Source organism: Salvelinus namaycush, chromosome 16 (assembly GCF_016432855.1).
Source record: "Salvelinus namaycush isolate Seneca chromosome 16, SaNama_1.0, whole genome shotgun sequence".
Taxonomy (NCBI): Eukaryota; Metazoa; Chordata; class Actinopteri; order Salmoniformes; family Salmonidae; genus Salvelinus; species Salvelinus namaycush.
The window spans coordinates 33860447-33875077 of record NC_052322.1 but is presented as its reverse complement, the minus strand read 5'-3'; the positions used below and the strand labels follow the sequence as shown (position 1 = coordinate 33875077).

The 14631-nt window shown below is 43.8% G+C and overlaps 1 protein-coding gene across 1 annotated transcript in view; it reads right to left on the bottom strand.

The window, feature by feature from the left end:
- LOC120061335 (protein bicaudal D homolog 2-like) overlaps positions 1–11384 on the bottom strand; it is a 99761-nt gene extending 88377 nt beyond the window's left edge. Inside the window, exon 1 of the mRNA XM_039011082.1 lies at positions 10802–11384. Within this exon, the coding sequence (XP_038867010.1) occupies positions 10802–11041 (240 nt within the window). The 5' untranslated portion in view covers positions 11042–11384. The remainder of the gene's footprint in view (positions 1–10801) is intronic.
- Between the last annotated feature and the right edge of the window lie 3247 nt (positions 11385–14631).

Below are 14631 nucleotides of genomic sequence, written 5' to 3'. Positions count from 1 at the left end.
ATCTCAGGTCGCCTGGAGCGCTTGGCAAGGCAGAGAGCATAAACAGGGTTTGATGGCGATCCGATAATAGAGTTAATCCATACACTTTCATAAAAGGAACTATGCAGGCGGGAGTCAAGTAAACACACACACACACACACACACACACATCTGATCCATTTATATAACATACAGTATACTTGCAGAAACAGCATCACATAACCACCCTGACACTGACAGGCATTTACTCTTGACCAGGCAGAGAATAGAGAGCCTATCTCCAGAAACACTACATAACCAGGTGAGGGTCAGTGCAAGTACAAATAGTATGTATGGTTAAGTGAATCTAAGCCGAACACCAGTGACAGTAACCAGTGTCTAGGTGAACACCAGTGACAGTACCCAGTGTCTAGGTGAACACCAGTGACAGTACCCAGTGTCTAGGTGAACACCACTGACAGTACCCAGTGTCTAGGTGAACACCACTGACAGTACCCAGTGTCTAGGTGAACACCACTGACAGTACCCAGTGTCTAAGTGAACACCAATGACAGTACCCAGTGTCTAGCTGAACACCAGTGACAGTACCCAGTGTCTAGCTGAACACCACTGGCAGTACCCAGTGTCTAGCTGAACACCACTGGCAGTACCCAGTGTTTAGCTGAACACCAGTGACAGTACCCAGTGTCTAGCTGAACACCAGTGACAGTACCCAGTGTCTAAGTGAACACCACTGGCAGTACCCAGTGTCTAGCTGAACACCAGTGACAGTACCCAGTGTCTAGGTGAACACCAGTGACAGTACCCAGTGTCTAGCTGAACACCAGTGGCAGTACCCAGTGTCTAGCTGAACACCAGTGACAGTACCCAGTGTCTAGCTGAACACCAGTGACAGTACCCAGTGTCTAGCTGAACACCAGTGACAGTACCCAGTGTCTAGCTGAACACCAGTGACAGTACCCAGTGTCTAGCTGAACACCAGTGACAGTACCCAGTGTCTAGCTGAACACCAGTGACAGTACCCAGTGTCTAGGTGAACACCAGTGACAGTACCCAGTGTCTAGGTGAACACCAGTGACAGTACCCAGTGTCTAGCTGAACACCAGTGGCAGTACCCAGTGTCTAAGTGAACACCAGTGACAGTACCCAGTGTCTAGCTGAACACCAGTGACAGTACCCAGTGTCTAGCTGAACACCAGTGACAGTACCCAGTGTCTAGCTGAACACCAGTGACAGTAACCAGTGTCTAGCTGAACACCAGTGATAGTAACCAGTGTCTAGCTGAACACCAGTGAAAATCATGGGACTAACAAGCCTTTCACTCTCAGAATATGTGTAATAATAATCATCAGCACAATCATTGATATAGGACACATTTGAGAGAGACAATTAAGAGACACAAGTTAGATAAAAAATGTGCTGAAGAGTACATTCTGTGGTGAAGACAAAACGTCTAGCCTAATCAGCTAGTTGAGGAACGGACAGAATGTGATGACAGAGAGATAAAGAACAACAGAAAGAGGAGGAGGACAGGAGAGAGGGGAGAAGTGGGGAGAAGTGGGGAAGGAGAGGAATGAGAGGCTCCCCTCCGTCAGTTTACAGCACCAACTCTGTAACATACACGGACACAGGCATGCACACATGGTCTCAGATGGCCCATTCACACACATTGGGTTCTTTGTGTTGAGGGATTTATGAAGGCGATGAGTGGAGGAGGCAGGAGAATGTCAGTCGTACACAGAGACCAGAGCTCTTCTGTTTAAACCCTAACATTGTGACAGAGGATCTCAGGCCCGCCATGATGACCTCATCCTCTACTTATAGCCTGATCTGGCCATAGTGCTCCACTAATAGGATTACACTAGTGGAAGAATGACCCTGCTGGGCCACTGTACTGCTACTCTCAATGCACTGTGACTGGAATCATTAATTCAGAGCTGCCTCGATCCAATGTCCAAAGAAACAATCACCAGTCCACACACACACACAAACACACACACAAACAGTCAATCAGATCACATCTCTTTATGCCCTCCTGAATTCCAGGGGTACTCCGGGTGGTTGAGGAAATACCCAAATTGCCGTTATCCTCAGTCTAATACCCTCCGAAAGCTAAATACAGCTAATATGGCCCGATACTGTAATCTGGGGTCCATACTGCACTAGAGAGGGCAGATGGGGGTCTGGGATTTAACCCGCTCTAGGGTGGCATCCTGGGGGCGGGGGGCATGGCCCCACCATGGCTCCCACCACAACAGAGAGGTGGCGGACTCAACAGGGCATGTGTTTAGAAACAGTGGCTGAAGTGAGTCAAAATCCCCATGAACATGAACTTCTACCACACCAAGTCTGATAAGACTGAGACTTGGCCAGTGAGAGGGATATTGACGAGACACAGGTAAGCTACTTGATATCTGATCGTGGCGAGAGAGCTTCCACTGCAGTCAGTAATGACATCATCCTGGGTACTATATACTTAGCTAGGCAAGGGGGCAGTCAGTCTCCACATGCTGTCCATCATGTGTGTTGCACTACAGTAAAACCCAGAGAAGTGATCTAACAGACAGTTATACCCTGGAAATACCAGGCACTTGAAACATAATACCAGGCACCTGAAATTCTAAACCTTTACTCTTGCTGATGTCATGGCTGCTGTCTCCCAAAGCAAACAGCAACAGTTCACCTGACTAACCCTCCCACCAGAGACGCACCTACACCAAACCTCATAACTGAAGAAGAGACAAACACAGCTCCACACAGGGGGGGCAGGAGAGCACCAGGCAGGGGAGGGCAGGGGAGTGTCAGGCAGCAGCACCCAGACAGGCCCTCCCTTCCCTGGGCTGAGCGTGGAGTGTCGCTGGGCTCTGGCCTGGCTCCCAGACCTCCGTAAGCCCTGAGCACAGTGGCTGGGATTCATCCTCTTAGGCCCAGAAGGGAGGGGATTTGGGACTTTATTTAGTGCCATTTAGAAAAGATTACCCCTTAATTGCGGAGTGGATGTCCGGCGCAGGGCCGCCACAGATGAAAGGGCCTGTTAAAATACCCTCTACAATACGGGGAGAGGGCAGGAGGAGGGACATAGTTTAGAGAAGAATCCCCATCAAACACACACGGTTTGATGGCTCCAGGGAGGGAGGCCCTGTCCATCTCTGACCAACCCCACCATCAGGGTTCCATACTGGGGCAAACACACCAGACAAACACTCCCTACTACCAGAGCCCAATCCAACCGTTGGACTACAATCAAACTTTCCGACATTTCTTCCCTTATAAGGCAGCAGATGGGACTGTGTTATCCTCCTCCTATTTTTAAAATTGATCCAATGGGGATCCTAGGTCAAACACAGTGGAAGAATTTAAAGTCACACCAAACATCTTTGTTGAAGGACATTTGTATGTTAGTGAATTGGCATTTAAAAGTGACCTGTCCTTTCAAATATGGCCACAAAGGGACGCCTCTCTCAATCTGTATTTTGTTCTCCTCTGTGAGCGTTTCACTCTCCCTTCGTCTGTGACACCCAAGACCTGTTAACCCCATCGAGCTCAGGCACACAAAGACCAGCGAGTCAAGGACAGAGCGGACAGTTTTTATTAAACTTAACCCTGTCTTGGACTCCGATTGTCAGGGAGAATTCCACAGCTGAGTGAGTGAGTGAGTGAGTGAGTGAGTGAGTGAGTGAGTGAGTGAGTGAGTGAGTGAGTGAGTGAGTGAGTGAGTGAGTGAGTGAGTGAGTGAGTGAGAATGGCTGAATGACACCCCCCGCAATGCCACAAGAACCCAGAGAACACTTGCCTTTGTTATGACAACTGTGTGTTGACTTACAGAGAGGTCTGTAAGAAAGAGCCAGAAAGAGAAGGAAAAAGAAGGAAAGAGAAGGCTATGGGTCTGCTGTCTGGTCCCATAATAATTAGAGAATGCTGACATCTTTATGGCCACTCGGTCAACCTTGTGACATTCTGGGTGATTTAGAGATACTACATGTAACAGCAACAGTTGCTTGAGATAATGTCACATCATGCCTCAACTTCACCACAAGACAAACATGCCACAATCAGTGAAGTTTCCCCTGACCACTCATCCCTGTAATAGTCATGATTAAGATTGGGGTTGAGGAAATCTACATTTCAGTTTTGGGCTAATTGGGTAACATTTGCGATTTTTTTGTTGTCTGAGTGAGGGATATGCTGTAAATTAAGATGGCTTGATGTATTTTGAAAGTAAGACATTGAAGATTATAATAAATAGTGCTTTGACGTCATACAACCAAGTCAAACACCTGTGAGTCCAAATGTGTACTTTACATTTTCAAATCATAAAACTCAAGTCATATCAAATGTCAACGCTTATGATCACTATGTTTGATGTACAGTTACAAGATGACATGGCGTCATACCCTGGATTGGCCTGAACAGAATGAGCCTGTTTGTTCATTGTGCAGAAAATTTGCCGGGGCACATGCACCTCAATGCACTCATGACTATTTTCTATGTGCACCAAAATGACCATCTGTTTCTCTAAATTGCCTTGTGAAAGTCTAACACTAAGATCGTATTTTATAACTTAGCTAATCATGTTGGCAACAGAAGAAGCTTTTAAATCTTTCCCACCTAACCCAGATTGCGATTTCTAATGGACCGTTCTTGGATTCCATAAACAACAACAATAATTGTGTGATGGCGGGGATGCAGGGTTGTGTTCCAAATGAAACAACTACAGGTGTGCTTGCTCTAGTTCCTCAACGGCACAGCTAGGAGCTCAAAAAAGTACCTTATAGTTGAAAACTCTTCTTTACGTCATAAAAGTGAATTGAAATTGCTTAGGAGTTGTGCACACTTTGGAGGTTTGTGTCCACTTGGAGACACCAGCTAGTCCTGTCACTCAAAGCCTTGTAGTGTTTTTGTCCTATGTTGCACCTACCCCACAGAATAGTCTTATCATGTTACTGAATATTTCCTGAGTATTTTCAGATTTCGATATCAACAAATTAAATGTACAATGCACATAAAATCAATAGTGTAATGATTGGATTCAGTCTTGTGTCCAGTGAACTGTTGTCCTCACCTTTTGGTCTAATCATTTCCCCATAATATCCAAACTGTTCCCTTTCAATGGCTACCATTGTTGGGCATATGCTTTTCATATTTCTTCAGTAAGAAACATTTCTATCCATATAGGCTAATTCCCACGAGTGTAAATGGTTAATGTAAGAGGTGAAAGTCCACAGTCTTCACATCACAGGGTGGTGAGTTCCTTTATTACTTTATAGAACTAAAGGAAGTACTAAACCTCCTCTTATAAACCTACAATATGAAAAAAAATGCATGTTGTGTTTTGATACGATCTGATCATTGAAGACGAAGGAGATGACGGAAAGGAGATGAGGAGAGGAATCCACTTTAAACTACTGAGAAACACCCCAAAACACCTCACAGGGGCTGGGAGCCAAGTGACCCAGGATGTAGGTCACACTGGACAACAGATGGACACTCTAATCCAGCGTAGCCGTAGCGGCTAGCTCAGACTGCCACCCACTTCCCCTCGCTATGGGCTATCAATGGGTAGCTAGCAACAGTCACCAAGCAGTAAGCACCCTCTACCCCTGTGAGGTGGGTGTAAGATTAGGGAGGGAAAGTTAGCTTGCCACCAGTCCACTCACTCACAAACAATGACAAGAGTCAAAAGCAAAGCCAAACAGAGAGATCGCAACCTTATGTTATAGCTATGAGTCCTATGGAATAGGATGGGAACAGTAAGTCAGGGCGACTAGCAATTAGGAGGGCAGGAGGATTCCTAGAACACTGTCTACTAGAAAACGTGAAAACAACATGAGGGGGAAAACATGTAAGTATTCAGTGGATGGACCTATAGAAAAACAGAAAATATCCTCAAAATATACTATATCAAATCCATCCATAGTTATAGCCTCATGGATGGTCTCTCATGTTCCATTATATGCCATTCTGCAGCAGCAGCCTCAGTCACACTTATTCACAGGCACACTGCCTCCCAAGTCGTGTTGACTAGTGTGTGTGTCCTCTTCTTCAGGTCTGTCGTTGACTGCCCCCGGGGTTTGACCTACTGTACACCATTGCAGCTGGACTTTGCTCACTGCCAAAGATGACTTCTGACCTGCTTGTTCCACCCAGATTGGAACAAAAGAGTAAAAAAAAAACATTTTAAACACGCAACAAATATTAACTACGTGCACACACAGAGACATACACACAGGCTGAGTGTGTGTGTCATCTGGACAGGGTTCAGTGTTGGACAGACAGTACGGTATAAATCTTCCAGGTCTTTTATTCCGACCTGTCTAAGTCCTCAGAGAGGACCGCCAAAGAGAAAGGAAAACCAAACATGGTATTCAGCAGGGTAAATAGTAACCAGGTACAACCATCTCCAGAGAAAATGGTCATTCAACATGACATTTACCTGACTAGACAGTAGTCCAACAGTCTTAAATACCCCTAGAGACAAAGGACAGCCAACATTCTGTTTGTAGAGGTCAGCTAGACCGTTTGCAGTCGCTAAAGAAAACTAATAGCAGTAAACCAGAATTGCTACTAATAGCACTGCCCTAACTCAACACACAGTGGCAGGCAAAAATAAATGAGCTATTTGAATTCAGACAACCCATTGTGACTGAAGACCTATAATTGCATTAGTGCACTGTACTTCTAGAGGCCATGTGAGCTAAGAGTTTGTTTCAACAGAACAACTCGTCTCTTCTGTTACAGATAATTCAATTCAGGCTTCCTGTATAATATGAAATATGAAGACATTTTGAATGATTATTATATTTCCCACAGATATAGATAAGGTGTATTTTTAGACACCAGTCAGACAGGCCTCTCTTGTCTCTGACCATGTTAACCAGGTATCCAGCTGCTATCCCACAGCGAACTAAAGGAAGTCAGAGTGGAAAGGGATCTGTTTTTTCCCCGTCCTCTTTCCTGATAACAGAGCTTCCTGCCTCCACACACCACCACAGAGGGAGAGGAGGGCTGGGAGAGAAAGCGTAGGGCGGATGGGGGAGGGGGAAGATGGAGGAGGGGGAGGGGAAATGTTTTTCCTTTTAGAGTCACCTTTTACAATAAACCTTGACCAATGACCTACGGCCAACGTTTAACCCTAAAGGTACAAGACCAGACAACACAACAATCCCCGGATATCACTGCCCTCTGGTTATTATTGTGGTTAATGGCTACACAGATGGGACATTTCTTACATTAAACATTTTTACATTTTAGTCATGTAGTAGACACTTATCAAGAGCGACTTAAAATTAATGGATTTATCTTAAGATAGCTAGGTGAAACAACAACACATTGCAATCGTATCATGTACATTTTCCCTCAGCAAAGTATTTATCAGCAAAGTCCGTGCTAGTGGGAAAAGAGAAGTAGGGAGGGGGGCGTCGGGGGCGTCGAGCTGGGCTCTTCAAAGAGGTAGGGTTTCAGACGTTTTCCAAAGATGGTAGAGACTCTGCTGTCTGCTGTCCTGACTTTAGGGGGAAGCTTGTTCCATCAGGACAGAGAAGAGCTTTGACTGGGCTGAGTGGGAGCTGACCTCTCGTAAGGGTGGGACGGCCAAGAGACCAGAGGTGGTGGAACGGAGTGCTCAGGTTGGGATGTAGGGTTTGAGTATAGCCTGAAGGTAAGGAGGTGCAGTTCCTCTTGCTGCTCCGTAGGTAAGCACCATGGTCTGGAAGATGATGCAAGCTTCGACTGGAAGACAGTGGAGTGTGCGGAGGAGCAGGGTGACATGGGAGAATTTAGGAAGGTTGAACATCCGGTGGGCTGCGGCATTCTGGATAAGGTGCAGGGGTTTGATGGCACAAGCGGGGAGCCCAGCCAACAGAGAGTTGCGGTAGTCTAGACGGGAGATGACAAGTGCCTGGATCAGGATCTGTGCTGCTTCCTGTGTGAGGAAAGGTCGTACTCTACAGACGTTGTAGAGCATGAACCTGCAGGAGCGAGTCACTGCTTTGATGTTCGCAGAGAATGACAGGGTGTTTTCCAAGGTCACACCAAGGTTCTTTGCACTCTGGGATTTCTAATACTAAAAAAGTAGTGTTGGACAGAAGGCTAGTATCAGCCAGGACTTGACCATACATCTAACACTGGCAGTAATAAAACCATTGTTTCATCTACCAAGCGGAGAGGAAGAAACACATTTATCATGGCAATGATGTCATCTCCTTAGCTAGGCTACATCGAGGGTAGTCACTAAAATGGCAAAATATCAATTCAATTTCGACACACCATTCGGATCCAGGCATGACTCAATGCAAATGTGGTGGCAGGTAGCCTAGTGGTTAGAGCGTTGGGCCAGTAACCAAAAGGTTGCTAGATCAAATCCTCAAGCTGACAAGGTAAAAATCTGTTGTTCTACCCCTGAACAAGGCAGTTAACCCACTTTTCCTAGGCCGTCATTGTAAATAAGAATTTGTTCTTGACTGACTTGCCTACTTAAATAAAAGGTTTAAAAAAATATCAATATCTACAATAGGCCCACACATGGCAGCCAGACAAACAATGAACTGATTTCCAAATGGACAAAGTTTGACTGATCATCAAACCAGAATCACTGCACAAACAGTGGATATTGGACATTTGTTCATTACACCATATCAGTGACTAAGTCAACGGGTCACTAACTTCATAAGTCAGACAAAAATGCAGTGATTCAGACTGCTTTTTGAAACAATTATTGGCTTGGAAAATAATCAAGAAAGCAGAAGAAAAACAAAAGCACTCCATCTGTATCTAGGAGCAACCAGTTTATCCCATTCTCTCTCTTTTACTGCCATGGTTACCATTCTTGCTTGTTTCCAGTCTGTTTCCTCTATTCAGAGGTTTCATGTTGTTATTCTGAGATTCTGGCCAGGGGAATGCATGGGAACACAGAAGAGAGGCTTCTGAGACAGCCCCAAGAAAACCTCTCTAAAACCCAGCCACTATGCACAGAGGAAGAAGGGGAGAGAGAGGGGGAGAGAAAGAGAGACATGCAATAGGGAAGGAAAGAAAATGGGAGAGAAGACTGAGGAGAGGGGGGATAGAGAGAAACAATGAGCTAATTTCCTTCAGATTTTACTGCGTCATATCTGTTCAGCCAAGGGTACCTCTATCTCTTTCTCTGCCTCTCTCTTTCTCTGCCTCCCTCCCTTTCTCTTTCTCTTTCCATCTCAATCCTCATCCCACTCACATATTCACACACCCAAGGGAGCTGTGCACATGTTAAGCAAGGCAAGGAGGAGTGCAGCATCATGGGGTACCTGGCCCACTGAGCACGAATAATTGGTCTATTCTAGTCATGTGGGACGAAAGAGGGATGTAAGATCTGAGTCGTCACTAGCTTCTATACCCACAAAGTCATAAACCCCACCAATTTCCAGAATTAATCTTATTACAATTGTATTTCTAAACCTTAAAATAAGTATCAAAATGTATGTAATCACCACTGTAAGTCGTGATAAATGTCTAAAATATAAATGTCAAATGTAACCCTAACCTTAAACCAAAAAGATCATGTTTGTAGCCAATGTGGACTTTTTGGCTGTGGAATCTGACTTTGTGGCTGTGCTAACTAGTGGAACCCCTCAGAAATGGATTCCACATAGCAGGAAGCGACTCATCCAGGCCATGAAGTGACGCTCTGGGAAGAAATCTCCTCAGTGCTAAAAAGGGCATCCCCTTTTTCTACCAAACTGCCCTGGGACACGTGAGCTGTTCAGCCGCTGCAGCGGTTCCCTCTGACTCTCTTACTCCCTAACCCACTTCTTACCCTGCTCTCTCTCTACTAATCAAAATCACAAGGCTGCTGAAACCTCTGCCAGGAAAGGGAAGAGAGATCTAGGACTGGCATGTGAAATTTAAGTGGGAAAAGGGGTTTTCACAGTTTGGAAACACAGGACAGTCCTTTATCCTGTCTCCCTGCCCTGACGAACAGTCAGCATTCCTCCCATTCCTGAATGGTCGGAACTCCTTTAGTTTCCTCCATTAATAAGTTACTCATCCTTCCTCTTTTCAGGCGGGAACTTTCAAAATTCAAAAACCACATGCCCGCCTCTTTCAAACCGTACTGGAAATACCAGATCATTCAGGTCCTCTGGTTTGGGAGACTGCTTTAGTAAGAGTACTGTCTTAATGAGCATTTGAAAGCTTTCATGTGTGTGTAAATTAGAAATGAAACCATATCAACCAAAAGCAATGGAGTGAATGTCCACTTTTTAATTAGTTACACATTAATAATAATCATTTATTACAATTCTACAGCGCTTTTCATAGACTATCAAAGCACTTAATAAGCAGGGTGTCAGTGGATAACCATTACTCAAATACATTTGTGATGATAAAACTTTCAGCATTGGTCAGATAACTCATCTTCATCAGAGTACTATTTCAGCGGTGCAATGTATTAGAGTTCACATTTCAAATCCCACAGAAAATGACTATACACAGCAAACACTGTATGGGCATGCAAATATTACTAAGCACGGAGCTAGAGAGAAGAGGCAGTATGGCAAGAATATCAATGCACCCACAGAGGCCAGGGGAATCACTGATAGAGCATGAGGCAAGGTTACAAATACGTCATCATCTCCTCACCCCTTACAGTTGACCTTGTGGGGTGGGGAGTACTGGTCAGAATAGAATGTTTAAAAAAACGGCATTTCAGGACATATCATAGGCTAGGCCTACAGCTGCCAATAATAAATAAGCATCATTCATGCAAACATAAAATCGATTGTATTTTATAGCACTGTACATTTAATGCAGTAAATAGACACCAGTAAAAGACTACTACTTATATGCCTACCTCTTTGAGCATGTCCAATTCCTGGCGCACGGTCTCGTATTCGATCTCCAGGTCGTCATACTGCTGTTTCAGCTGCTGCTTCTCCTCCAGCACCGCCAGCCCGTACTCCGCCGCTTGGATCTTCTCATGGGTAGTCTCACTCAGCTCCCGGGAAAGGCGCTCGATCTCGGCTCGTAGCCACTCCGGTCCGGCCTCTAGCACCCGCATCGCGTCGGAATAGCGCTGGTCCTCCACGGACATACTATGGACGATGGTGATCGATCAACCGCGGCCGAAGCGCCAGCGACTTACAATGTGGGGACCGGACGGCTTGAAGCGGTTCCAACCTTGAAGGATCACGGAGAACCCTTTCGTTGGAATAGATTATTCGATTCTTCTGTATTTGAACTGCATGATTGATACTCTAGTGTTTCTCGTTGCCGCTTTGGGAATTACGTTTTCGGTCATGTAGCTTTGGTTTCTTTGCTTTCTTCCGAAAGGGGAGGCTTGTCCATTATCCCCTACAACTGCTCCATGATTGCTGTTCCTTTGCCCTTCGCCTCTCCCCGGCTGCTGAGCGATTGGGGAAGAAGCGGTCGGTCGCTGTCAGATCACTCAGCTGAGAGTACAAGATACAAATGGTGGTTGATGGGAAATGTAGTACCACAGACAAATCCCTCACATGGGTAAACTTCCTGTGAAATTGGTGGCTTTTCACAAACAGGCTTTAATGTGCTGGTCTTTGCTGTATAAACAGAACTTTTCACCTCATAAATGTTTTATATGGAATAATGGGTCGATATTACATAGAAACAAGATGTTATTTTACCGTAATTGGTTCTCGTAAAAGATTGTCCTTGTCAGCCAATTAGTTAGTATTCGTGGGAATCTATTTAAGCAGAGAGAATTTATAGAAATATACAACTTCGAGGTTTCAAGCAAGGAATATGACACTGTTATAAAAGCTATACCTAGTGGGATAAAATCTTACTTCAGAATAATGCATATTTTGGAACATCTAATGTAAGCAATATCCAGGTGAATGGCATAGGTTTACTAGATAAGAAATTAAACAATAGTTTAATAAGGGATATATATTTTGGGGGGGATTTCAATCGTTTCATTTAAACTGGCGCGGTGCTTGACTCACTCCACACAAATGTATGGTGACCAATAAAGTAAAGGAGATCACCTTTAAGATTATCCATAGATTCTACCCGTGTAATATAGGCTGACCACACCGCTCTCGTCGCGTGCGCCAGCATTGCAAAATAAATTTAGAAATCTGTTATTCAATTATTGCACCCACACTGCTCGCGCTCGTCAACGAGCATCTGCGTTACCAAGGGCTAATAACACGGAACCCAAACCAGCTGCGCGCGTGTGCCATCGTGCATACATTTATTTTGTCCCTCTACATCAAATGCAATCACTACATGCAGGTTAAAATATCAAAACAAACTCTGAACCAATGACATTAATTAGGTGACAGTTCGAAAAGCATTAAACATGTATGGAAATTTAGCTAGTTAGCTTGCACTTGATAGCTAATTTTTCCTATTTAGCTAGCTTGCTGTTGCTAGCTAATTTGTCCTGGGATATAAACATTGAGTTGTTTATAGATCGTGCTGCAAGTCCTGCCTCTCCCATCTCCTCATTGGTTTATAGGAGCAGGTACCCACGTGCCATCTCCTCATTGGTTATACCCACGTGGGTGATTGAAAGACGAATTGTGTTGCCGGTTGTCGTGGTAATACTATGAAAGTTTAGATGCCAATCACCATATAAGTTCAAAGATGAAAAAGCCTGGAAGGAGGAGAGATGACTAGAAATGATTCGGTTGACCGTTTTATGTGTGGATTAATTGTCGGAGTAGAGGACCTTGTGCATTTCAGGTAAAATAACAACCTAATGTTTATATCCCTGGACAAATTAGCTAGCAACAGCAAGCTAGCTAAATAGGACAAATTAGCTAGCAAGTGCAAGCTAACTAGCTAAATTGCCATAAATGTTTAATGCTTTTCGACCTGTCCCCAAATTAATGTAATTGGTTCAGAGTTTGTTTTGATATTTTAACCTGTGTGTCGTGATCGCGTTTGGTGTAGAGGGACAAAATAAATGTATGCACGATGTCGCAGCCGGTTTGGGTTCCGTGTTATAGCTTGATTTCTAAATATATACCTGATTTTACCAGTGAATATAGTTTTTGTGAACTAGAAACTGAATCTATTGAACACTTATTTTGTAAATGTTTAAATAGTGAGGTGTTCTGGATTGATGTGAAACTATATATTGGCAACAAAATGCATACAACCATAGAAATATCTAAGTTTGACATTGTACTACACCGATTCCACAATTAAACGTCAGTATGTCATAAATCTCTTTATTTTATTAGGAAAACATTTCACACAAAAAAATCACATTTTATGAAGAAAAAGCCGTTTATTTAAAAAAAAAATCTGATTTGGAAAACTATTTAGAATCATTAAAACGTATGCAAAAAAAAAAGTTTAAAAAATGTATCCGTTACATGTCTGTATTTGATTTTCAATATTTTTATCTTCCTTATTTCTTTGTGTAATCCCTCTGGCTATTCTGTATTTTGTGTTTTGCATTTTACTGTTGAATAAAATTAAATTAAAAAATAGATGGCGGAAACGTACAGTTGAAGTCTGAAGTTTACATACACCTTAGCCAAATACATTTAAACTCAGTTTTTCACAATTCCTGACATTTAATCCTAGTAGAAAATTCCCTGTTTTAGGTCAATTAGGATTACCACTTTATTTTAAGAATGTGAAATGTCAGAATAATAGTAGAGAGAATGATTAATTTCAGCTTTTATTTCTTTCATCACATTCCCAGTGGGTCAGAAGTTTACATACACTCAATTAGTATTTGGTAGCATTGCCTTTAAAATTGTTCAACGTCAAATGTTTTGGGTAGCCTTCCACAAGCTTCCCACAATAAGTTGGGTGAATTTTGGCCCATTCCTCCTGACAGAGCTGGTGTAACTGAGTCAGGTTTGTAGGCCTCCTTGCTCAAACATTTATTCAGTTCTGCCCACAGGTTTTCTATAGGTTTGAGGTCAGGGCTTTGTGAGTGCCACTCTAATACCTTGACTTTGTTGTCCTTAAGCCATTTTGCCACAACTTTGGAAGTATGCTTGGGATCATTGTCCATTTGGAAGACCCATTTGTTACCAAGCTTTAACTTCCTGACTGATGTCTTGAGATGTTGCTTCAATATATCCACATAATTGTTCTCCCTCATGATGCCATCTATTTTGTGAAGTGTACCAGTCCCTCCTGCAGCAACGCAACCCCACAACATGATGCTGCCACCCCCGTGCGTCACGGTTGGGATGGTGTTCTTCGGCTTGCAAGCCTCCCCCTTTTTCCTCCAAACATAACGATGGTCATTATGGCCAAACAGTTCTATTTTTGTTTCATCAGACCAGAGGACATTTCTCCAAAAAGTACGATCTTTGTCCCCATGTGCAGTTGCAAACCGTAGTCTGGCTTTTTTATGGCGGTTTTGGAGCAGTGGCTTCTTCCTTGCTGAGCGGCCTTTCAGGTGATGTCGATATAGGAATTGTTTTACTGTGGATATAAATACCTGTTTCCTCCAGCATCTTCACAAGGTCCTTTGCTGTTGTTCTGGGATTGATTTGCACTTTTCGCACCAAAGTACATTCATCTCTAGGAAACAGAACTCGTCTCCTTCCTGAGCGGTATGACGGCTGCGCGGTCCCATGGTGTTTATACTTGCATACTATTGTTTGTACAGATGAATGTGGTACCTTCAGGCGTTTGGATATTGCTCCCAATGATGAACCAGACTTGTGG